Source organism: Gopherus evgoodei, chromosome 6 (genome assembly GCF_007399415.2).
Source record: "Gopherus evgoodei ecotype Sinaloan lineage chromosome 6, rGopEvg1_v1.p, whole genome shotgun sequence".
NCBI lineage: Eukaryota > Metazoa > Chordata > Testudines > Testudinidae > Gopherus > Gopherus evgoodei.
In genome coordinates, this window is record NC_044327.1 from 40094538 (window position 1) to 40119735 (window position 25198).

Genomic DNA, 25198 nt, shown 5'->3' on the forward strand with positions numbered 1-25198 from the left:
CTTTGTCACCCATTCCCAGCGTCTGACAAAGAGAGGTGAGGGACACCGTCCCTGCCCATCCTGGCTAATAGCCATTGATGGACCTATCATCCATGAATTTATCTAGATTTTTTTTAATCCTGTTATAGTCTTGGCCTTCACAGCATCCTCTGGCAAGGAGTTCCACAGGTTGACTGCATTGTGTGAAAAAATATTTCCTTTTGTTTGTTTTAAACCTGCTGCCTATTAATTTAATTTGGTGACCCCTAGTTCTTGTTTTATGAGAAGGAGTAAATAACACTTCCTTATTTACTTTCGCCACACCAGTCATGATTTTATAGAGCTCTGTAATATTCCCCCCTTAGCTGTCTCTTTTCCAAGTGGAAAAATCCCACTTTTATTAATCTCTCCTCATATGGAAGCCATTCTATACCTCCAATCATTTTTGTTGCCCTTTTCTGAACCTTTTCCATTCCAATATATCTTTTTTTGAGATGGCACAACCACATCCGCATGCAGTATTCAAGTATGTGGTCATACCATGGATTTATATAGAGGCAATATGATATTTTCTGTCTTATTATCTATCCCTTTCTTATTGATTCCCAACATTCTGTTCACTTTTTTGATTGCTGGTGCACATTGAGTGGATGTTTTCAGAGAACTATCCACAATGACTCCAAGATCTCTTTCTTGAGTGGTAACAGCTAATTTAAGCCCCCTCATTTTATATGTATAGTTGGGATTATGTTTTCCAAAATGCATTACTTTGTATTATTTCATCTGCCATTTTGTTGCCCAGTCACCCAGTTTTGAGAGATCCTTTTGTAGCTCTTCAGAGTCTGCCTGGGTCTTAACTATCTTGAATAGTTTTGTATCATCTGCAAATTTTGCCACCTCACTATTTACCCCTTTTTTCACTAAACATTAAATACCACCTCCTTTCTCCTGCCTTTTGTTGGGTGACTATAAGAATGGCCAATTCAGATCAGATCAATGGTCCATCTGGCCCAGTATCCTGTTATCTGACAGTGGCCAATGTCAGATGCTTCAGAGGGAGCAAAAAGAACAGGGCAATTATTGAGTGATCCACCTCCTGTCATCCAGTCCCACGTTCTAGCACTCAGAGGTACAGGGACATCCAGAGCATAGGGTTGCATTAGAGTTGCCAGGCATCCAGTTTTCAGTGCTGACCAGGCCACTAAAAGTCCAGTTGGCTGCAGCAGCTGGCTCCGTGTGGCTCCCGGAAGAAGCTGACATGTTCCTCTGGCTCCTTGGTGCAGATGCTGCCAGAGGGACGCTGCCTGTGGCGCAGGCACTGCCCCAAGAGCTAGCTCTGCAACTCTCATTGGCCATAAACTGTGGCCAATGGGAGCTGCGGGGCAGAACCTGCAGATGGGGGCAACGCGTAGAGACCCCGGCCACCCCTGTGCCTAGGAGTCAGCGGGACATGCTGGCCACTTCCGGGAGCCACATGAGGTAAGCACTGCCCAGAGCCTGCACCCCTCACCCCTTCCCAATCCCTTGCCCCAGCCCTGAGCCTCCTTCCGTACTCCAAGCCTCTCGGCCCCAGCCCAGAGTCCCCTCCTGCATCCTAAACCCCTCATCCCCAACCCCACCCCAGAGCTCACACCCTCAGCCAGAGCCCTTACCCCCTCCCGCACCCCAACCCCCCTGCCGCAGCCCAGGGAAGATGAGTGAGTGAGTGAGATCAAGCAACAGAGGGAAGGAGGATGGAGTCAGCAGGGGGCAGGGCCTTGGAGAAGGGGTGGGGCAGAGGTGGAGCCTCAATACAGGGCAGGGATATTCAGTTTTTGCAATCAGAAAGTTGGCAACCCTAGGTTGCATCCCTGATCATCTTGGCTAATAGCCATTTATAGAGCTCTCCATGAACTTATCTAATTCTTTTTTGAATCCAGTTATAGTTCTGGCTTTCACAATATCTCCTGGCAACGAATTCTGCAGTTTGACTATATGTTGTGTGACTATATGTTGTACTTCATTATATTTGTTCTAAACCTGCTGCCTATTAATTTCATTGGGTGACATTTGGTTCTTGTGTTATGTGACAGGATAAATAACACTTTTTCTCCACACCATTCATGATTTTATAGACATTTATTATATCTCCCCTTAGTCATCTCTTTTCCAAGCTTAACAGTCCAAGTCTTTTTTAATCTCTTTTCATATGGAAGCTGTTCATTTACCCTAATTATTTTTGTTGCTCTTCTCTGTTTTTTTCAGATTCTAATGTATCAATTTTTAAGATGGGGCAACCAGAACTGCATGCAGTATTCAAAGTGTGGGTGTAGAATTGATTTGCCTGTATATAGTTGCATTATTATACTTTCTACCTCTTTGTCAATCCTTTTCCTAATGATTGCTAACATTCTATAAGTTGTTTTTGACTGAATTGGAAGCATAATTAGATCTGCCAATAATCCCTATTGTGATGAACTCAATGATTGTTCAAAATATTGACTATTTAGGCTATGCAGATATTGCTAGATGAGAAAGTAACTCTTTAAGAATTCAGAGGCACACAAGAAGAGAAGAATTTGTTGAAATAAGAGCTTGTTGGAAAATGGTGAAAAAAATATTTTGTTGGAATTTTGAATCATCAAAAAAGTTTCAACCAGTTCTATGGGGTGGCTGCAAAGCACCAAAACAAATTTAAAAAAAACATTTTGCTGAACATTCAAAATGCATTTATCAACTCTATTTGAAACCAAGGGAGGGTAGGAGATTCATGACATAGGAGATAATTGAAGGAAAAATACTTGGTTCACTGCAGCCAAAATAATTTACGAACACCAAAAAAAAATACTGATCTTTGGAAGTGAAAGGATCTCTTACATCAAGATCTGTAGCGCTTCCTAAAAGTTCTGTGCCAGTATTGGAGGATCAAGTAATGGGGTGCCTACCCATTTTTTGTAGTTTGAGAATTGTGTTAAATAGTTCAATGTTTCAATAAACCCACAACCAGCTAACACAATGTTGAATACAATGTGTCCCTGCAAAGTCATATTTAAAAAATTCTATTAGTTAACACAACTTGTCAAGATCATGTTCTAATATTTCCCCACTTGCCTAGGTCTTGGAATCTTGACCTTGAAATGCATTGTTCATATGGAAAGAATGACAGCAGTGTAAAGGCTAGCTATCAATCTCTGGTATACAAGATGGTTATGAAATGGTACATTGATCTCTTAGAGATTATTGTTCCTAAACAAACTCCCTCCTACACTATGAAGCTTTTCACTATAGCCTCTCTATTTGTTACCAATTCCCAAATATTTAGAGGCTAAAATGAATCCAAGGTTTCCTTGGATTATATAAATCTAATGAAATCAGCCTGTGTCTTGTCTACCTGTACTTGGAAGGAAACTCTCCTTCATGTGGGCAGCTAAGTTATTATGTTAATGAACAAGTGAAATGGACTACAGTATCACAAATAACTAAGGTGCTGTAGGGGGCTTCATGAGGGAAATGAGAATTCACAGCTTTCCACTGATAGTCTTTTCTACAGAATTTCTTAGGTTGTAAAATGTTCCGGGAAGGAACTGAATTTCTATATATATGGCAAGTCCCTACCACATTATAGGTGGCACTCTAATGCAATTAATTATTAATAATAATAAGAAATCAAAAGAGCCAGGTTTCAGAGAAAAGGAGCTCAGAAATCTAATTCACCTCAGTAATCCTCTCTATGCTATTGGATCTGAAGAAATGTCAATCGGGGTTTTTTAGAATAAATTGGTTTTAAAATGTTGCATCCAAGTCTGAGATTCTCCCCAAAAGGATTACATTAATTTTTCCCTTCAGCAAGTTCCAAATGTATTGCCCCCCAGAACTCAAGAAGTCTGTGTCACTTTCCAAACTATTTGCAGTTTATGTAGAATGAAGAAAGCTACCAAGAAAAGTAATTCATCTGTTTGCTAAAGCAAAAGAAGAATTTACAGAATATCCATAACAGAGCCCACAGAAAATAGGCTTGTGCATAAATCTTTTCTTAGATGCAAGACGTTGCACAAAGGAACCTTCAGGGTCAAGTGTGAAAGTTAGATTTTAATCTCTCAGTCATGCATATTTGGTATAGAACAGAATTAAGGTTAACAGGAAAGTCTAAAATGTATGAGAATCTCATCTCTTTAAATGCCAAAGGAAAGGAAACAATAAAATATCACCTAAATTACTATTTTAATTAGGAATGAGCTTTTTTTAGCTAAAGTTGTTTAATTGTATTCATGCTGGAAGTGTTTCACAGTCAGGGGAAAATAAACAATGCCTTCTGACTAATTGCAGTGAAACTCAGCTTGGACACTTGCAGAAAACTGTTGCATATCAGTCAATAGAGATTTAAAGAAATACACGTTTGGTGAATAACATTTTGAATAACAAACTCATGAGCCAAAAAGAGATTAAGTTCTTCAGATAAACTATTTGTTGAAAATTATTTGCTCAGCTGTAATAAATAATCATCATCATTCAAAAGGTTAAAATTAGCAGATTGATGGATATCCAGAATATCTCTCCAGATCTAATCAGTTCTTCCAGCAGGGTGAAGGAGGGTGCACAAATCTGTTTGAAGGCTTTGTCTGATAAATTCCTCCTAACCAAATTGTAAACTTTGCTTTCTTGCACATTTGAGACAGTAAGTTTTCCTCTTGTGGGATCCAACCACAGAGTGAAAGCAGTGTTGTTCCAGTGTTACTACATTCTAACTGAATACAGTACAATAAACATTTGATTCAAAAGACTGGCATATGTTTGAGTATTGTTACACAGCCACTATAAGAAATGTCTCCTCATTCACATTGTGCACTCCTTAAAATGTTGTCATATTGACCCCATTCAGTGAAAGAGATCAGCTAAATATTCTCCTCATGCATACTCTTCTGTTCAGAATTTGTTTCCATTTGTATGCAACTGTCTGAGCCACAAATAAATGTGTTCCTTTGCAGAATACATAGTTGTAGTAACTCTGATTTCTCTGGAATTATCCATCCTTTAAGGTACTACTCAACATTAGTAAGTGAGAGGTCTTTAGATATCTACTGTACCATTTCTCCATGACTGGAAGATCATTTTCCAACTGGAGAGTTCTATGCTGCAGAAAAGGAATGTTGGTGCAAGGAGGAATGAGGAAAAGGCAGCTGAGGTGGATCCTTGCTCAAGAATCAAGGAATTCATTTCTTAAGAAAGTAATTGTAGAGGAAGGAATACATAAAACATCAGCCATATACTGTACTATAAGAAGAAAATAATGTAATAAGCAGCAGAAGAGAACACTGATCCTTTCAACCTTCAAAAAGCTTGCCATTGCTATACTAATCAGAAGACTAGAAGTTGAGTCCAAAAATAGTAGCATTAACAACCTTCCTTTTAATTTGGTGAGAGAATTTTAACAATGAGGTCCAGTGATTAAGTAGGGATGCTGTTCAGTGGGAAATATACTGTGCAGTGTCTCTCCTTATTGGTGCTGTTTTGTTGGCAGTCAATTGCTGTAGTACACAAACAATTTTATTGAATTAGAAAAAACTGGTAAATAATATGCCTGTTGTCATCTAGTGACAATAAAGAATTAGGAACGCTTAGATATCAGCCAGTCTTCTGATGTCAGATGCGCTAATATTAAATGTATCAGGGTTCCACCAATTCTTCAGCAAGAAAATATTTCTTATTTTAGCTGATTATATTTAAAATGTGTTTTTATTCTTAATTTTTAAACTAACTTTTAAGTGGTTTAATGGTATGCATGATGAAAATAATTGTATTTTTCCAGTCATGGAAAGGCTGTCAAAAATATATTCATTCCTGGCTTAAAGCCATTGAAGTGAATGGATGTACATTAGGCATAATTTGGTCCATCATACTTGCGTCTTTTTTTATGCAGGGTTCTTAATCATCCTCTGTCATTCAAATCCCTTCTGTAGACTCACTTCTATAGCAATACTTAACGAGAAATTAATGAACTAATCATGATTAGGGTAGAGAAGCATTTGGGGATGGTTTATAGTATACAAAGCAGATATGGAGCTATTTAGCTGTGTGCTAATCATACTGTTAATCACTTTGCTTGTATATTATACCTTTTCACTCACACTTCATCTTTTAGCCTGTTTGTCATTTTGGACTATATGTGTGTCAAGGGAGGGACTGGATCTTCCTGTATGGCATGCACAGGACCTACTGTGTTTTGAGTGCTACTGTAATATAAACAAAACAGTAATAATAATTTAAAGCAAGTTTTTATTTATAACTATATTATATCTACTTATAGTTATAAAGCACAATAAACATAACATCTCCTTTAAACGATAGTAATAATAAGGCACATGGATTGATAGCAGATTATAGTTTTAGTTAAGTACACTACAGACTGTCCTCGGAGACGGTAGGACAGCATTTGTGTATGCTGAAATAGATAAAGGTAAATTCAGATCAAGTTTTAGTCTTTCCATTTATGCATGTAAAATGGCTGGTGTCCCTGATCAGAATACATCCCCCATGATGCACCATGGTCTCTATTCTAGGAGGTGGAAGGTGGTACATCATGGGATTCCCTGGCCATCATGGGAGTTCCTGGTCTTGGTGCATCATAGGAAAGGTAATCTGGCAAGGGATCCTGGCCAGTAGAATAAAATGGGGTCATGAGTCAACTGAACTACAACTCTCCTGATCCCTTGTGGAAGTATTTCCTGATCGAAATATTTCAGTTTGTGGGCATTTGCTTTTTTTGATTAAAAACCTAAATTTTCCACAGAAAGTGAACACTTTTCACACAAAAATCTCCCATTTTTCATCAAAAAGCAGTTTTGACAGAAAATTTTCAGTCCTCTATTATATACCCCATTTCAGATATCACCAGCCTCCAGTGATTAAGAAGGACAAACAGTACAAGTTGTACAAATAAAGAACCTTTTGTTAATCATATTACAAACAAAACTCTTTTTTCACTCAGGTGAGTCTGGTCAAACCACATCAGTCTCCTGAATGAATACAAGTGTTTCCTCTTTTGCGGAGAAAGCCTATCTATTTGCATTACAGATGTTGAGAATGAGGTCATATTACGTCTATGTTTGGTTGACTGCTACTGGAGTAGTGTTTCCAGTTCTGGTGTCCACACTTCAAGAAGGACATTGAAAAATTGCAGCGGGTTCAAAGAAGAACCATGAGAATGATTAAAGGATTGGAAAGCATGTCTGGTAGTGAGAGACTCAAGTTGCTCAATTTGTTTAGTTTAGCAAAGAGAAGGTTATGGGGTGACTTGATCATAGTCTGTAAGTACCTACATGAGAAACAGAGATTTGGTAAAAGAGGGTTCATCAGTCTAGCAGACAAAGGTATCAGAAGATTCTTTTAGCTAGAAGCTGAAACTAGACAAATTCTGACTAGAAATAAGGTACTTTTTTTTTTTTTTAAACAGTGAGGGTCATTAACCATTGGAACAACTTGAGGAAGATTCTACATCAGTGGAAATTTTTAAACAAAGAGTAGATGTTTTTGAAAAAGGTCTGTTCTAGTTCAAACTGAAATTAACTCAGGGAAGTCCTATGGCACGTTACACAGCAGGTCAGACTAGATGATCACAGTGGTCCTTCCGGCCTTAAAATCTATGAACCTATGAATCTCTTAACACCATTTCTTGTAAGAGGCCAATATATAGTTAGTATGCAGTAATTTCAGTTTGTTTTTTCTTTCTTTTGTTGTGTTTTTATTTGGTTGCTGGCTTTGCGGTTTGTTTGTTTTTGTTTTGGGGGGTTTTTTCTTTTCTTTTTTCCCCTTTTCTTTCTTTTACTCCAGGAATTGGGCAAGGGGTTCCAGTGGTGGCACTTATTGTGGAAGGAGGGCCCAATGTTATCTCTATTGTCTTGGAGTACCTACGAGACACTCCACCTGTTCCTGTTGTGGTATGTGATGGCAGCGGCCGGGCGTCTGACATCCTGCATTTGGTCACAAATATTCAGAAGAAGGAGGGTGAGTCATTTGCTAGGAAACATTTAATGAAACAAAATAATTCTTAATGTGCATGGCTATTTTTTGGTGCTAATATGGAGGCTGGGAAACTATTAGCAACATAACACAGTACCAAATACTTCCTCAAGTCACAGTTTCTAGCACTGATTAGAGTACTGCTTAAAGATATTAAGATATTCAATGCAAAAGCTGTCTGGCTCCTAGCTGGGGAAAACCAATGCAAGATTGTAGAAACCCTGAAGAATTGTATTGGCAGGTCTACCACTGAGATAAATCCTAGCTATATAGCATGAGCAGTTGCATATAGGCATACACACTATACTGAAAGTCAGGCATCAGCAACATCTTACCATTGCGGGTCAGGATGTCAAACACGGCACCGGCTCAGTGGGTGCCATGAAATATATGCTCACTGCAGTCAGAGCTTATGCATACTATAAATGGTGGTATGCTATCTACTAGCTCTAGCTTTTGGCACAGCCCTGCACTTTGAATAATCATAGTCCCTAATTGTTCACATTGGCCAAGTGTATCTACTTCTTCCTGTACTCTGTACAGGAATTCCATCTGTCCACCTATATTCATGCACTGCTGCTTTACAGTGGTTTTAGTGTCTCTTCCCCTTTTTCTTTTGCTAACTTGAGGCAAGGCAAGACCAGTATTTAGATCATGGTGTAGATATTGTAAGCATGTTTTTGGCTGAATTGGGATCCCAAGTGTGTCTAATGATTATATAAAAAAATGTATGCACTTAATGTGTTCTTTCCTCTAATGATGACTAACGTATATGAAATCATACTGGCAAAACTAAGTCTGAAGACTTAAAACCAGCAATAAAAAACACCCTCTCATTCTAAAATTTATAGGACTAATTCATGGTTTTCCTCTGCAGTTCCCTCATACTGTTTTAAGGTGGTTCAGATCCGGGGTCTTATTGGGGCTGGTGTGCGTATATGTGTTTTTGTAAAATGCACATCAGTAAACAGATTATAAAATGAGAGCATATGTATAAATAAAAACACACTGTAGACTTTAAACAAAAGTAAAATATGGTTTAATAGTAAATATAATTATCAAGAGCTTCTTTTTACATTTAAAAATGTTCTAATGGGGAATGGGGGATCAAAGAATGAGTTACGTTTTTATTAGTCTATTTTTATTACAAATGTTGAACAATTTCTATCATGATCATTTTAATTCAGACTTAATTTGTTGTGGTCATGTCCTAGTACCAGAAAGTGTCCCTCTGCACCAGTTTAAATAAATAATATTCGCGGGGGGAGGTTGTGTGTGAGTGTTGGGTAATTCTACCATATGTTTAAAATAATGTGCATATGCAAGATTTTTAAATTGGCTAGAATTATTTGTTTAATTTGTCTTTTGGTTCTGTTCATAATGAGGCACCCTAGGAATATAGGTGCTATAGAAAGTAGATCAGGAGGTATTTTCAAAGCACTCAGAGTTGGCCTATCTCTCCTCCCTCAAAGCCATGTTAAAAACTTCCATTGGAGCTCAATGGGAGCAAATTAAACCAGAGAGAGCGCTTCTGAAAATCCCACCTCATTATTATTTATGATTCTGATGCTCTTTTTTAAAGGCTAGCTTATGATGCCCTTTTTTGAAGGCTGGTGAAATTCCCTGTGCCACATTTAAAAGGTCAAGGAAACATGCGTTAGCAAAGTTCTAGAAATTACATATGGAAAAAACCAATCAGACCATCTCCTCCATCCCTCAGCAAGTGCAGGTTTGTGTGCTAAAGTAAGGACCTGGTCCTGCAAGGTCTCACCATCAGCTCCCTCAAACTATATTTCAGATGCTTTGGCCAGGGTAGTTTTAAATGTCTCTGGTAATTGGGCTTCCACCACATCCCTTGTGGAACCTATTCCTCAGTTTTAATAGAGCTCATTCTTTGCACATCTAACATTACTTTCCTCTGCTAAATTCTGTCCTATTACTCCATTTTTCTGTCTTAAACAGTTTCCATCTCCCTCCTTGGTATTTATACCCTTCCAATACTCATATGTCAAGTCTTCCCACACACACCCATAGTCTCATTTGTGTTTAAAATAAATAAATAAACCTCTAGAAATTGTTTCTGAATTCAGCCAACAAGCAACAAGAATCTCATTCAGCTACCACAAAGATAAGAACCTAAACAGAAAAAAATGGAATCACATTCATCTGTCATAATCCTTCATTAATAAGGAAAGCAAAGCATGGATGTGATTGGGAAATAATATTAGTTTGCCTGGAGTCATAACAAGCAAGCCATTTTTAGTCTGAGGTTCTCAAGCCTGGTCTTCTCAAATATAGCCATTCCCCTCCTGCCTGTGATTCAATTGCTTGATTTGACCATTTCCCAGGATTTCCTAGGTGACAGCTGCAGTATTAGCATATTTAATAAAACACTTGAGGCTGTTCTAATCACACTAGGTATTACAGGCAAGCATCTGCTTCCAAGTCTAAACTGAAGTTGGGACATACTGCTTTTTAGGAATAATAAGTATAAAACTCCAATATTGTGCTCATGAAAACTTTTTTCAAAAGTAAATTATACTTTAAAGTTTCATTCTGTTTGGATTTTATTAACATCTGTAATTTTGTTCAAATACCATTTAAAATAAGGTACAATAATAATAAGAGAAGACAAAACAACTGCCAGTAAAACACACTTCGGACAGAAATTGCAGTGACTGCAGCTACAAATTTTTCTTTTGGACTGAATCTCTATGAGTAAGTTAAAGCAACTTTGTCCTTCAGAATACAAATGTATTTAGAAGGTTCAAGTTACATCCTGAACTCAATTCTCCTCTTTTTTTCTTTTCTCCTTTTACCCAGCCAGAGTGTAGAATCTAAGAAACACTCGAACTCTGGCTGCTTTCTGAAAAGCTGTGTACTTCTGCAAGTCATCGTGTTAGCAATATTTTATGGGCTCGGCACATTAACATTATTATTATCAAACTGTTTGTTTCAGTGTTCTAAATGCCTAATCGCTGCAGGAAACAAATGCACTGGTTTTATACACACACAATATATGTGCACACCGGGCAACGCTGTGAAGCGCTCTCATGTTTCTTTGAGGATATGATCACTAAAATTTCTTTTGAGCTGTTTACATGGGTGCAGAACCAGGGCTGAAAGTAAAGGATAAAGCATAGTCCTCTTTGCTTGAGTTTCAATCAGTGTGGCTCCATTCCTTCCTTTCTGAGAGATCCCAGAGAGTAGAATTGTTCAGTTACTTATCTGCATGATGGGCCCTTTTGCATGGGCTTCCTCGGGGTTCCGTCTTGTCTCCCCTCTCTCCTGTCATTCACATTTTCCTGTTAATTGTTTTTTGATATTAGGAAAACATTTGCCTTAAAATGTCTTTGTCATGATATAATTCCCCAATCTGAACCTTAGAGTCCAAAAGATGGGATACCAGCATGAATTCCTCTAAGCTTAATTACCAGCTTAGATCTGATAGGCTGCCACCACCCAAAAATATAGTGTTTTGGGGCACTCTGGTCCCCCCAAAAACCTTCCCTGGGGACCCCAAGACCCAAATTCCTTGAGTCTCACAACAAAGGGGAATAATCAATTTCCTTCCCCCTCCTTTCTTCCTCCCAGATCTTTCCCGCCCTGGGTACACTAGGAGATCACCGTGATTCAAACTCCTTGAATCACAACACAGAAAATCAGGTTTTTTCTCCCTTCTCCCCCTCCCAGGCTTTCCCTCCCTGGGCTATCCTGGAGAGATAAGACAGATTCAAGCTCCGTGAATCTAAAACACTGGGGAAATTCACCTTTCCTCCCCCACTCCTCCTTCCCTTCTCCCACCAATTCCCTGGTGAGTACAGACTCAGTTCCTCTGAGCCTTAACAAGGGGGGAAAAAATCAGGTCTTTTAAAAAGAAAAGCTTTTAATAAAAGAAAGAAAAAAGTAAGAAATCTCTGTAAAATTAAGATGGAATATTACAGGGTCTTTCAGCTTATAAACACTAGAAAGAAGTCTCCCCCCAGCACAAATACCAATTAAAATCCATCCAGCAAAATATACATTTGCAAATACAGAAAACAATCAAAAGACTATAACCGCCTTTTCTACTTAATACTCACTATTCTGAATATATAAGAGACTGTAACAGAGAGATTGGCAAGAAACCTGGTTACACGTCTGGTCCCTTTCAGTACCCAGAGAGAACAAAGCAAAACCCAAAAACACAAACAAAGGCTTCCCTCCACCGAGATTTGAAAGTATCCTGTTTCCTGATTGGTCCTTTGGTCAGGCGTTTCAGGTTCACTGTTTGTTAACCCTTTACAGGTAAAAGAGACATTAACCCTTAACTATGTTTGACAGTCTTATTTAAGAATTTTAATATACAAATAATATAGCAGGGAGATGCAATCTCTCTCTCTGCAAATGTAAGCATTTTATAGAGAAGATAACCATCCTTGAATGACCACTGACAAGGTCAAAACTGGAGGCTGTCCCTTGTTGTAGGTTTGGAGCTTTGGGATCTGCCTGGAATGTCTTCTAATAAACAGTTGCTCAGTATAAAGAGAGGAAATTTTGCACAATAAAACAGATTCTCAGCTTCTTGTGCATTCTGACATAAGCAAAACTTTGGCTGCTGTGATAGGAGATTGTTTGGCTGCACAGTAAGGTCCCAGACCTGCACTGTGATGCGAGCTGGACCCAATGCACTCCATACTTCATAGAACCAGGCTCTTTTTATTTTCACGACTGAATTGGTATATTTTAAGAAGAAGTAGATCAGAGAGGATCCTGAAATGCAGCCTTGCAATAAGAAATAACTCTGAAGGTAGGTCAATTTTGTGACCTAATTACATTTTTCCTTGCAATAAAAGTAACTGCATTTTAAAAAGTTGTGGTGATAAGGTGTGTTGTGCTTCTCATTAAGCTGAGTTTAAGAGCACTGTGCATATTGAATCTGCATTTTTTTAGTGTATCTCTTGCAAAATTCCATTTAATGCTGTCATTGGAGATCACCTTGACCTTGATTTTGAAAGTCTTTTAGCAGTGCATGGAAGGAAGAAAAAGGTGATTGTACTACAGCATAAAAAGTTTGTTGTACTGCAGTGTAAGTGTAAAGAGAGGCTACTGCGAGGCATAAGCATAGCTAAGCTCTAGGTATAGTCATCTGCATTAAGCAGTAGCAAGACCCTTTCATTCATGCTTCCTTACTTTCAGGACATGGTAGGAGATGACATATTCTCTAAGGAGACATAGGCTTAAATCCAATCCTACTTATGTTATTGATATCCTTAGCCCTTATACCATATTCCTGCTACTAAGCAGGAGTAACTTGGTGGCTGCAATGTCATTAATGCAAGATCAGGTTCCTGCATGCTTCCTGTTGTCCTGCTCCTCATATTATCCTTTCCAAATATAGGAACTAAAGCACTTTTGTTTATAGGCACTTGACTTCAATGAGGATATTCACCTGCTTAAAGTTAAGGACATGCTTAAGTGTTTTGCTGGAATTGGACCCAGGATCGTAAAATCTGTATGAGCCCTGAATTGTTGAAGTGGTTAAAATAGCAGTAAAATTCTAGCCTTCCACCAAGTAAATCCACAGAAACTTTTGACTTTGTAATCAAACATATCCTCCCATTCCCATTTCCTGCATGCATGCACACACGCTGACTGAAGCAACTTTAAAGTGTGACTATTTATAGAATCATGCATACTGTGATAATGGTGTGCTGTCTTCAGGCTCTGTTGTTAATTAAATCCTGCAATTAAAAATGATTCGATTAATGCTCTCTCACTGCTTAAACAAATGTTTCCTTTGGAAGAGGAAATGGTTGTAATAGTTGAATGTAATCTACCAAATCTAAGTGTTATAATAGTGTCTTAACTATTGCTTCAACTCTACACTTAGGGAGGTGAGATCCTCAAGGAATTCAAGTTAATGTAGTAATAATGTGCTTTGTGGCTAGTATTCATAAGGAACAACACACAATATGTATGTGTTCCAACTGAGCTATACACCCTCTACTGGTGGTTATTAGGGTTTTGTATAGTCCCCATCAATGTACACTTTCTTGGCTTTCATCACCTGAGGAACAGTGCTGACTCATGAGTACAGTTTAAAAACCAAGTAAGAAAATTCACTAAGGCGTCTTCATTGAGAATTTTAATTCTTCTTCTCAATAAGGTGGATCATAATATAGTGATGGCATGTACTCAGTACAACTGCCATAAGGTTTCGGTATTGTATCTGAAAGGGATTTTGTTAGCTAGTCAGTGCCTGCTGTCATGAAACATCCCAGAGTGCTTCAGAAACAATAAACTGTACATGTAAGAATAACTTCTCTGATGAAATGTAGCCACTTCTGTTGTGGGAAGACAACAGCCAAGCAAACAGTGGTGGGGCAAGAAGGAAAACATTCAGCAACAGGCCTCATGCAAACCCCTGCTTTTATTAAAATGGCTAAGTATCTTTAATGTTCAAGCAGAACGAAAGAGCAACTTGGCTTATTAGGTCTCCTCTCAAAGACCAACACAAAGCAAAATACATGGAACTCAGAAGTATGAAGAGTTAAGTGAGTCCTACTGGAGTGCAAAAGTGTGGCTTGTTTGTGTTTCCTGGAACAACCAAAACACAACTAGAAGAGACTCTGGCTGCATTTGTTTAATCCAGTTTAATAGTCTAGAAACACGTAAATGTAAAAATCCCCTCACATCTCCAGAACTCCCTCCACTGGATCCTGCTCAGAAAACACCCTTCTGTTCCCCAGAACCCAAAAAGGAGCCCAGTAAGTCTGACTAACCTCACCTACACATCAGGTGCAGGTAGGCATTCTAGGGCTTCCCCCAGTTACCTTCCACTCAAGTAGGCTCTGAAAAACTGGCCAAACCCAAAGCGTTTGCCACTGTCCATACATAGTTGAGCTTCCAGTTCAGGTCATTCATGGGTCTGGAGGGCACATCATGGCTGTGGGCCCCTTTCAAAAGACACAAAAGCCTTGTAAACCCAATCAAACCCTTATGTAATGCACTGTTCCAACACACTGCAGTGGGGTTTTTTTTCTGTTCTACTTTTTAGCCTGGCACAAACTGCTATATCTGTCTAATATGTACCTCATGATGATGATAGCCACGTTTTCCTTTCATTAATGCAATTCAGCCACAAAACAAAGTTGCTTAATTCTACTCACTTCTCTGAAGTACAAGGTTTACTATGACCACGTCTGTTGTAAAACACTGATATAAAGGAACAGATGAATCACAACAGGTTGTGGGAGGAGAAAGCTGTATTCATTGCGCAGTCCAGCTTCATAAGTAGTAACCTAGAGCTGGCAGTATTCCTTGCACATCATCGGTACTGAAAATACTGGAGACAGCTGACTAAATAATGTAGAGAGCTTCAACTCTGTGATGTGATTAGTGTAGTGTATATTATCCTGTCTGACACTGGACATGGTTCAAAAGAGATTTCCATGTGAGGCAGAAGTATGCTAAAGCCTCTCATCTGTCTCTGTTGGGTCAGCCAGAGCAAAGAAAGGAGCTGTTCTTTGAAACTTATTTTCCAGGTTATATTAGGAATAATTAAAATGCAGATTGATAAAGGCAATTAAAGTTAAGCATTTTGATTGTTCTGGGTGCCCTGTCTAGATGGATCCAATATATCTTGTGATCATCTTTCCTTTGGGAATATATACATAAAGTTCAGGCCCCTGCTTACTACTTGATGCCTATTTCATATCTGACTAGGGTTGCCAATCCTCCAGATTCTCATGTGATGAAACCTCCAGGAATATGTCCAACCAGAATTGGCAACCCTATATCTGACAGAAATTTAGGTGAGAATGGTAATAGGCTTAATGTCCTTTAGGAATCATGCCGATGTAAAAGATTAATGTAAGTTTCATCCTAAACTTGCTCGTAGGCAGGGCCGGCTCTAGCAATTTCGCCGCCCCAAGCACGGCGGCACACCGCGGGGTGCGCTCTGCCGCTCACCGGTCCCGAGGCTCCGGTGAATCTCCTGCAGGCGTTTCTGCTGACGGTCAGCTGGTCCCGCAGCTCCGGTGGAGCTGCCACAGGTGTGTCTGTGGGAGGTCCACCGGAACCAACCAGCAGACCGTCCACAGCCACGCCTGCAGCAGCTCCACCGGAGCTGCCTGCCGCCCTCCCAGCAACTGGCAGAGCGCCCCCCCGCTGCATGCCTCCCCAAGCATGCGCTTGGCGCGCTGTGGCCTGGAGCCAGCCCTGCTCGTAGGTTTACTTCATGCTGGAACTAAATATGAATGTGCAACATGAGAGACAGGCACCTAAATACCTTTGAGAATCTGAGTCTTGTTGCCTTATCTGGAAGTCAAATGGAGTGGAGACTAAAATGGAATGAAAGACTGGACTCTTGATCTATGCTGGAATATGCTTTGAATGGAACACTGTGTTTAGCCAGAATCAAGTCATGTGCAATATTTTGTGAATAAAAAATATTTTCTTTCGCAGATCATTGCCATGATGAATAAGATATATGTAATTTACATTGTGTCTTATGCTTTTGGGATGAAATTTTGTGCTATGTGCAGGATCAGCACAAGACCAATGTGCTACATAAGTCCACATAAGCACTCAAGATAGGACTTGTGTTTTCTGTATATCTTGTGTTAGCCCTCTGCATAGGAGTGAATCTGATCCTTTATTGATACCAAAATATTGTCTATTGTCAATCTTGACAGAGACTTTTAATGAAATCATTTCTTCCAGTCTCTCATTTTTACTACTAGATTAGGGTGACCAGACAGCAAGTGTGAAAAATTGGGATGGGGGAGGCGATAATAGGAGCCCATATAAGACCCAAAAATCGGAACTGTCCCTATAAAATTGGGACATCGGGTCACCCTATACTAGATCTATTATTACTGTTCTTAAAAATTAATTGAAGAGTTTGTTTAGGGGAGTGCATTGAATCTTGCAGAAGTTTTGAACACAGGAGTAGCATCAGGATTTCATTTCTATGAGATGATGCATTTAGGAGCATTGTGGGTATGATACTTATAATATAATATGAGGTTTTCCCAGTGTTAGCAATAAAGAATCATAACTGCAACAGTTGTGACTCATCCTTCACCTTTTTATACTGCTATTAGTTCAATAGAGTCCCTAAGGCAAAGTCTACCCCACATTTGCAAAATAAAAAAAATAAGTGGTACCTTATAGAACTTTGTGTAATGTGATATTCTAGAACATGATGTCATGTAATGAATACACTGATTTCCTACAATGAAATCCTGGCCCCACTGAACATAATGGCAAAACTCCCATTGACTTCAGTAGGGCATGATTTCACTCTTAGTGTTTTAAAGTGAAAGTTCCAAAACCTGATGACAATTTGATGACCTGATGAAGATGAAATTTTTATTGATATATTTATGAAAGTATCAGTATTAACCTTGATCCAAGAAAGGTCTGTTTAGGAACATTGAGGCAACTTGCATCTTGTTTTAAAATTATTTATACTATAATACAGTACTTTGTTATACAATTATTGTGTGAAATATTCCCTTCTAGTTAAGTCAAATATAGAATTAGGCTTGGAAGGATTAGATTTTTTATCAGTAAAGGTTGGTAAACTTCCATTTCACCCTACACATACAAACCAAGGAGAAAATATTTCCGCTGATCAAAATTGACAGGCAAAGTCAGAAAAATGCTGCTTGAGAACTTATGGAGTTTGATTTTAGGATATTTACTTTCTGTATTTTGACATGAGATGTCAACAACTTGTGTTTTAATGGTTATAAAGTTTTAATTTTTTGAATCTCAACATCTGCTGCTACTAAATAATTGTCTGACATGCACTCTCATAATGTTCCAAAACAGTGAGAACTTAAATTAATAAAAAATGCTGAACACTTGTAATTTTTCACAACTGTGAAAATTTAAATCAATAAAAAAATTTAAAAGTTTAAAAATAAACATTGATATTATTAATCAAAAATATAAATAAGTAAAATTAGAATTCTTTCAGACCTGTATATAATTTCCAAAGAAATGAACTGGATAAAAATACATTAATTTAAGCTGTTGTAAAGGATTATTTTTCTTATATTTTTTAAAACTTACTACTGTATAATATTATCAGTGCTTTCCAGGTCAGTAGCAGTTTACATGTTACTCTGTACTACAGTAGTAGCTGGGTGAAATTTTTCAGCTAAAACTCTTTTTCACCAACAATGCAAATTTGAGGTGATGGAAACATTTCATGAATTTCATTTCATTTTAAAAATTTAAAAATCTTTGATTTTTTTAATGAAAATGACTTTTTATAGCCAAATTTACTTCACTTTTATTTTGCATAAAAATTAACACAAAATACTCAAACATCATGACAATTTTTATTTCAGTTAGAACAAAACTTTTGGTTGACCTCAAATGACTTTTTAATTCAATTTTTTTTAATATACCCAGTAATCAAAAAATGAATTATTTGCACATCTCTCAGTTGCCATGGCCATGTGATTGGTTAGAAAATCAATTGTTTTCATAATTATCTATATACTACTTTTAAATATAACTGATACCTTGGAAAAAAGTAATACAATGCTCAGCAAATAACCAAATGTAAAAGTAGCAAGGTGTCATCTGTTGGCATTCATAGGAGAAAGAAAATGTAACAGTGTTGGAGAGAAAATTAGGCCAGCTTACAAAAAAGCAGCTGTCATAACTCCTACTCAGATCTGAACATTAGAGTTCAGAACATGAGAAGCTAGCATGAAACCTCCAAACTTAATTACCAGCTTGGATCTGATATCGCTGCCACCAATCAGAAGATTCCAGTGTCTGGCTCACTGTGGTCTCCCCAAAACCTTCCCTGGGGGACCCCAAGACTCAGATTCCTTGAGTCTCACAACAAAGGGGAATAAACCATTTCCCTTCCTCCTCCTCCCAGATTTCCCTGCTTCAAGTCCTTGAAACACAAATACCGAGAGATCAAATCTCTCTCTCCCCTCACCCAGAGGGTATGCAAGGTCAGGCTTAGTTAATCTAACACAAAGAGATTTTCTCTTCCCCCTATCTTCTTCCTCCCACCAATTCCCTGGTGAGCTGCAGACTCAACCCCCTTGAACCCCACTAAAAAAAAAATCCAACAGGACTTAAAAAGAATGCTTTATATAAAAGAAAGAAAAAGACATAAAATAGGTCTCTGTATCAAGGTGAGAATGTACAGGGTCAATTGCTTAAAAGAAAAAATGAATAAACAGCCTTATCCAAAAAGAATACAATTTAAAACATTCCAGCAACTACACACATGTAAATACAAAAAAACAATATAAACCTATTGTCTTACTATTCTTGTACTTACAACTTGGAAACAGAAGATTAGAAAGCCTGGAGATAGAAAGATCACTCTCAGAGCCGAGAGGGTCACCGAACCAAGACAAAGGACGAAGAACTCAAACCCAAAACTTCCCTCCACCCAGATTTGAAAAAGTCTTGTTTCCTGATTGGTCCTCTGGTCAGGTGTTTGGTTCCCTTTGTTAACCCTTTACAGGTAAAAGAACATTAACCCTTAGCTATCTGTATATGACAGCAGCATCACAAAATGTTGTGTTTATTTTACTTTGGCTCTTATACTTCTCCCATTAGCATGATTTCTCAACACTTGTTCCTGTATTTTTTAATGTACAGAAGTGAAATTTATCAGTCATATAATGTCAACTCTTTAAGAAATATCACACATATTAGACATTTCCTTCCAATGAAGAAAATATATATGTGTGCTGGGATGGAGGATTTCAGTGTTATGCTAGATTCATTGGAAGGTAATGTTTAAGGTGTGTGGTGTTTCTTAGAGTTTACATTATATATTACATCTATTAAAAGCTATGTCATTTTGAACACATTTGTTCTTAGAGTTTGGAAAGGGGAGGAGTGTTATTGCATGATTGCTCTCTTCATCAAATGACTTTAGATCTCAGTTTTAAAGAACTATAGAATGGCAACTTCTGTGTGCCTTGTAACCACCATGCCATACAGAAGGAAAGTGTGCAACTTGAACAAAGCTAACACTGAAAGGACACTGTCCTTTCAATCTAAATTATTCTAATGCATCTTGACAGGGTTCCCATTTGTAAATTCTTGCCATGAAGAACCATCGTTTCTGTTTTGTTAAGTGTTTAAAATACTAACTTGGACTTGTTAAAGTACTATAAAAATCTTAAAATAGGAACATTGACTGATTTTAGCCCTATTAACCTTAAGATTCCAATCAATTATAGAATTAAATATAGGGATGGCACATACCTACTTAGATCATCTAGCTTAACCCACCAAAGAAGAAGGAATCTATGCTACTTTTTCTCTGTAATCTAGCATTCTCTTAAAGATACTTAGTGATCATGCCGTAATTACTGAACATCACAAGATAAACAGGTCCTTTATCTGGTTGATGTGACTGTCAAAATAGTTTTCGTGATACTGAAGTTAAATGTATCTTTTTTTTTTTAATGTCAGCCTACTAGTTGTTTTAACACTAGTGTCCAGTGGGAATAATTCTTTTTGGGGTCCCTTATGCCCTTCATTTAGAGATATCATACCTCTTAAGCTCTTGAATTTTGAAAAAATGAGTTTTTCAGTCTCTTCTTAAGTTTTTCAGTCTCCTTGTGAGCAGGGGAATCATTTGCAGCAAAGGATGGACAGGGGGATGGATAGACAGGTATTACCTCCTGCCTCAGGTTTGGACTTGTCCTTGCTGCCCAGAAAAACATCTTTCAAAACCATCCTGCTAATTTAAGGTGGAGCTAGAAGACCTTAAATATCAAATGATATAACATACTGAATTTTCCAGATCTGACAGTAACTTTGAAAACCAACTTCAGCTTGTTTACAGCTATGTGATAATCACTCCACTTTCAGCATTTGTCCCTAGAACTGTTTTCCAGTGATAAGCCAGATCCCAGGCTTCTTCAATCTATTTATTTCATGAGGGGTGATATCTACCTTTCTGTCAGTCTGAGGTTTTTCTATAGCTCCATGGAATCTAAGCAATATTTACTTTTGCAGTTGAAAAGAGTGCTTAAAGTGAAACTGTTCAGAAACCCAACAATACCACAGGAAACCAGGTCTTGCTATTACCTCCCTCTTTCCCCAGTTTTTCTGAAATGGCACATCTGAAGTTTTTTGGTGGCTTGCTTGTTTTAGTGCAGTATTGGGAGGTGGGAAGGCAAGAAAATTAAATACAAAAAATACAGTAAAATAATATAAATGGGTTGAGTTTTATCTTTCGTCTGTGATGCAACACATTGCACTTTAAAGAACTACAGTATATATGAATGGAAAGTTCACCTACTGTGGTAATGTCTAGGTAAACCTAATGTAATCAGAGGACAGTCTTAACTCAATTTCTGTGCTTTTGTTGCTTAGTCAACCCTTTATATTTGTTTAAATGTTGCTTTTTTTATTCGATTGCTTAATAGTAATAAGATTATTTCAAATGGGTTTTTTCATATATTGATTATTGGATTATTTGTGCACATACAATGAAAATTAACCAGAAAAAAATGAAATAACAGTAAACAGAATCCTCATAATGATCAAGAAAAACAAAAGACACAGATGTTTCCGTAGCAATAATCTACTAATAATGCTTTGCTCCCAGTTGATTGATTATACATTAATAGAATCTGGGAATTCATCTGTTTAACACACAAAAAACCCCAAAACACACACTCAAGTAGAGTAAATGATCAAACCAAAGAGAGTAGGTAGGAATCCTAAAGAAAATTAGACACAGAAAAGAATAAAAGGTCAGCAAAGTCATTCTATGCCTTGTCCCTGAAGCATCGTGCAACAGCCTGACAGATTCCTCAGGGTTCAAACAGATTGTGAGGCAGTAGGGCCAGTGCAACCATTTAGGTGATCTAGGTGGTCACCTAGGGCGCTAGGATGTGGGGGGCGCCATTTTCTTCGGCAGCGACCGCGGTGGCCAAATCTTCGGTTGCCGCTGGCATTTAGGCAGAGGGAGCTGGTGCGGGGGAGCGCGGGGAGGGCCGCCTGCAGCAAGTAAGGCGGGGGGGTGCCTTCAGGATAGGGGATGGGGATCTGCCACAAGGGGGGTGCCTCAGGGCGGAAGGGGGAGCTGCGGCGGGGACGCGCCTCAGGGTGGAGAGGAGAGGGAGGGCGGAAGGTGGAAGTTTCGCCTAGGGCGTGAAACATCCTTGCACTGGCCCTGTGAGGCAGCAGTAGGAATATTCATCAAAGATAAGAATCCAGATGATTAGTTAGAGTAAAGACTCAGGTTTGTCCTTCAGGTTATGGGTTGGATTCCCCAATAAGCAGTGCAAAGTGGCCTTACACCACTCCTCTAACCTAGCGTATAAGAAAGACAGGCTTGTCAGGGCAGGTCATGGGGAGGGCCATGACAGAGCAATCCTCCAGGCACATAAGATCCCAGCCCTAACTTGTGCCAGGATCAGGCAGCCCTGAATCAGAGAAACTGGACAGAATAGATATTCAAGGTCTAAATATTTTCCATTCTTTCCAAAGAAACAGTATCAACCGTGCAAGAATATTGTTCCTTGACCATATTTTGCAGGGATAGAGGTGGCAGCAGGTCCTCCTTTTGGCAAGTTTTTGGATATTTGACCCATAGGAGATCATCTGTTAGAGACCCAAAACTCCCCTAGGACAACAAAGTCTGAACAACTGGGAACAGAGTCAGAGAATGTTAACCCATGACAGCACAGAGGGGCTTAAATTAAATTCATGCCTCTTAAGCTTCCACACAGAAGGCTGTATTTTTAGAAATGGGTGCTAATTTGTATACGTGAAACATGCAGTTGTTTTCACTAAGCAGGTAATTCTGCATACATAATTTCCTATGATTTTCTTGCAGATGCCAGTATAATTACCTGTTTTGTACATGCTATTTTTAGCATGTGCATCATAGGTATGTGTGTATATATATATTATAAATTAACTGATTGTGCAATTCAATTGTGTCCCAGTGCAATCAAGGATCCTTGATTTGAGCAGCTGCTAGCCCTTCTAGGATCATAAGGAGGAAATAAGGTTTAGTCTTGAACCAAATTATTTCACATTTAACACAAAGCTTTATCTGACAGTACTACGTATGCTTTATTAGAAAGAGAGAGTTACTAACCCTGCTTTTTTGTTTCTATTTCTGATATAATTATTTGCAGTTTGCTGCATCACTAAGGCACTGAATAGGAAGACACTGAGGCTGACCGTAGGCCTACAAACCACTCTGATATAAATGGCACATTTATAAGCATGGAAAATTAAGTGACAGATCACATGATAAATGATACAAACAACCAGTTTACAAACTGTCATGCTGCAGGAAGACTTGCCTCTTGATAATTAGAAAGCCATCCCATGCCACTAATCAGGGCTGGCGGGGATGGGGGGCAAGTGAGGCAATTTGCCCCATGTGCCGCAGGGGCCGTGGCCCAGCAGCGGTCTGGGTCTTCAGCAGCATTTCAGTGGCGGAGGGCCCTTCAGTGCTGCCAAAGACGCAGAGTGACTGAAGGGCCCCCCACCAACAAAATGCCGCTGAAGACCCAGACTGCCGAGTGAGTACAAGCACCGCAGCTCCCCCACTTTTTCCCAGGCCCCCTGAATCCTCTGGGCGGCCCTGCTACTAATTTTTAAAAAGAACTGCCATTAGTTTCATTCAGAAGTTTGCTTAAAAAAAAACTATGGCATGGATAACTTTAACATAGGAAAGACAAATGAAGGCTGCTTTGAAAAATTATGGACCATACCCTGAGAGCCTTATCCTGTTTTCGCTCAATGCTTACTGAGACAAATTCCTCTTGACTTCGAGGAGTTTGCTTGAAGGAATGCTGACTAAATTGTCAGTAAAACCTTTAGGATTTGGATTTTTTTTTTTAAGAAATTAACCATAGTTGGGGTAGAGACTAAAAGAGTTTTTGAAAGGTATGCTATATATGCCCATAGGCCACAGCATCTTATTACAGCTTCTGAATTGATTTCACATACTTCACATCTTTCCCAGTAGGGGTACCAGATTTTTTTAAATCTCTTCAAGGGGCATTTTTAGCAATATCCATTTCCCTTTACTACACATTTTTCTCATTATAGGATGGGAATAACATGTTCGCTAACCCAGCTGAGTTCTGAAATACATTATTAGAATATTAGCCCCTTTCCACACCATTTTAGAGCATAAGACCTTGTTTTTAATTCAGTTTTTACTAGAGCAAAATTCCCTTTGATTTTTTAAAATAGTTTTGCCTGAATAGGGGCTTCAGGGTTTGGCCCTGTATATTTAAGCCACATATTAACTTGCAACAAAAGGATTATGTTCAGCTGTGAACAAAAAGATGTGCTTCTGTGTATTGGAGATTAGCTGTTTTCAGTGGGTATGTAAGTAAATGACAGCTGTGTGCTAACAGCAGTGTTGCATTGGTGCAATTCAGACCACCAGGAATGCAGAAAAGTTGCCTCACGTTTCCATATGTGGTGGCACCTTACTACAGATGCTTCCAAGCAGTGGCCCACATTGTGCTTCCAAGATCCCTCATATATACGGAACCTTCAGTGTAATGTGCAGCTCTCACCCTTCCCATGTGGAAGGAGGTTCAACTGCCTCCCCAGCATTCACTCCCTCCCCCTTCTTGTGTGGCACCCTGCAGATGGTGCTCCATAGGATTTGGATCTGCACAGAGGGACTAGGCAGGCTGGTATCAGGAAGGAGTGGCCACAGAGCAGATGCAAGGTTCACTATATGTAGAGAACAGCCAATATTCCAGTGGTTCGGACACTTAATCCTGGGTCTCCAAAACATCCCTGCTAAATCCCTGATTCAGACCAGAGACTTAGCCCTGGGTCTCCCATGTCCCAGGTAAGTGCCCTAAGCTTTGGGCTATTGGCTGTTCTGGGGTGACTCTTTCTTTCTCTCTGGCTTTTATGAGAAATTCCATCCAAGATCTCAGAAATCTTCCTGATGCAAGTTTTCGTTTTGACAAATCAGCATTTTGCACTTAAAAACACTTTATGGAAAAATTTCCAACCAGCTCTAATGATGAGATTATTCAAACTCCATTTCGCAGTGATTTTTTGCAGATCTTATTTATTTTTGCTCCTCTTTACTCTTGGGGGGAGAATGTGATGCTACAGCTTTGCATGACAGTCGCAAGCCACATGAAATGGGTTTCAGTGTTTGTATATCCCAAAGCAATTACCTTAAGCCAGTTTGACTATTATATACTCTGCTATCTCACTACAATTGCTGCAG

The 25198-nt window shown here is 38.8% G+C and overlaps 1 protein-coding gene across 1 annotated transcript in view; it reads left to right on the forward strand.

Moving 5' to 3' along the window:
- Positions 1-25198, forward strand: part of TRPM3 (transient receptor potential cation channel subfamily M member 3) — a 602605-nt gene that overhangs the window by 463746 nt on the left and 113661 nt on the right. The window contains 2 exon segments of the mRNA XM_030566807.1: positions 7786-7923; positions 7926-7959. Of these exon segments, the coding sequence (XP_030422667.1) occupies positions 7786-7923; positions 7926-7959 (172 nt within the window).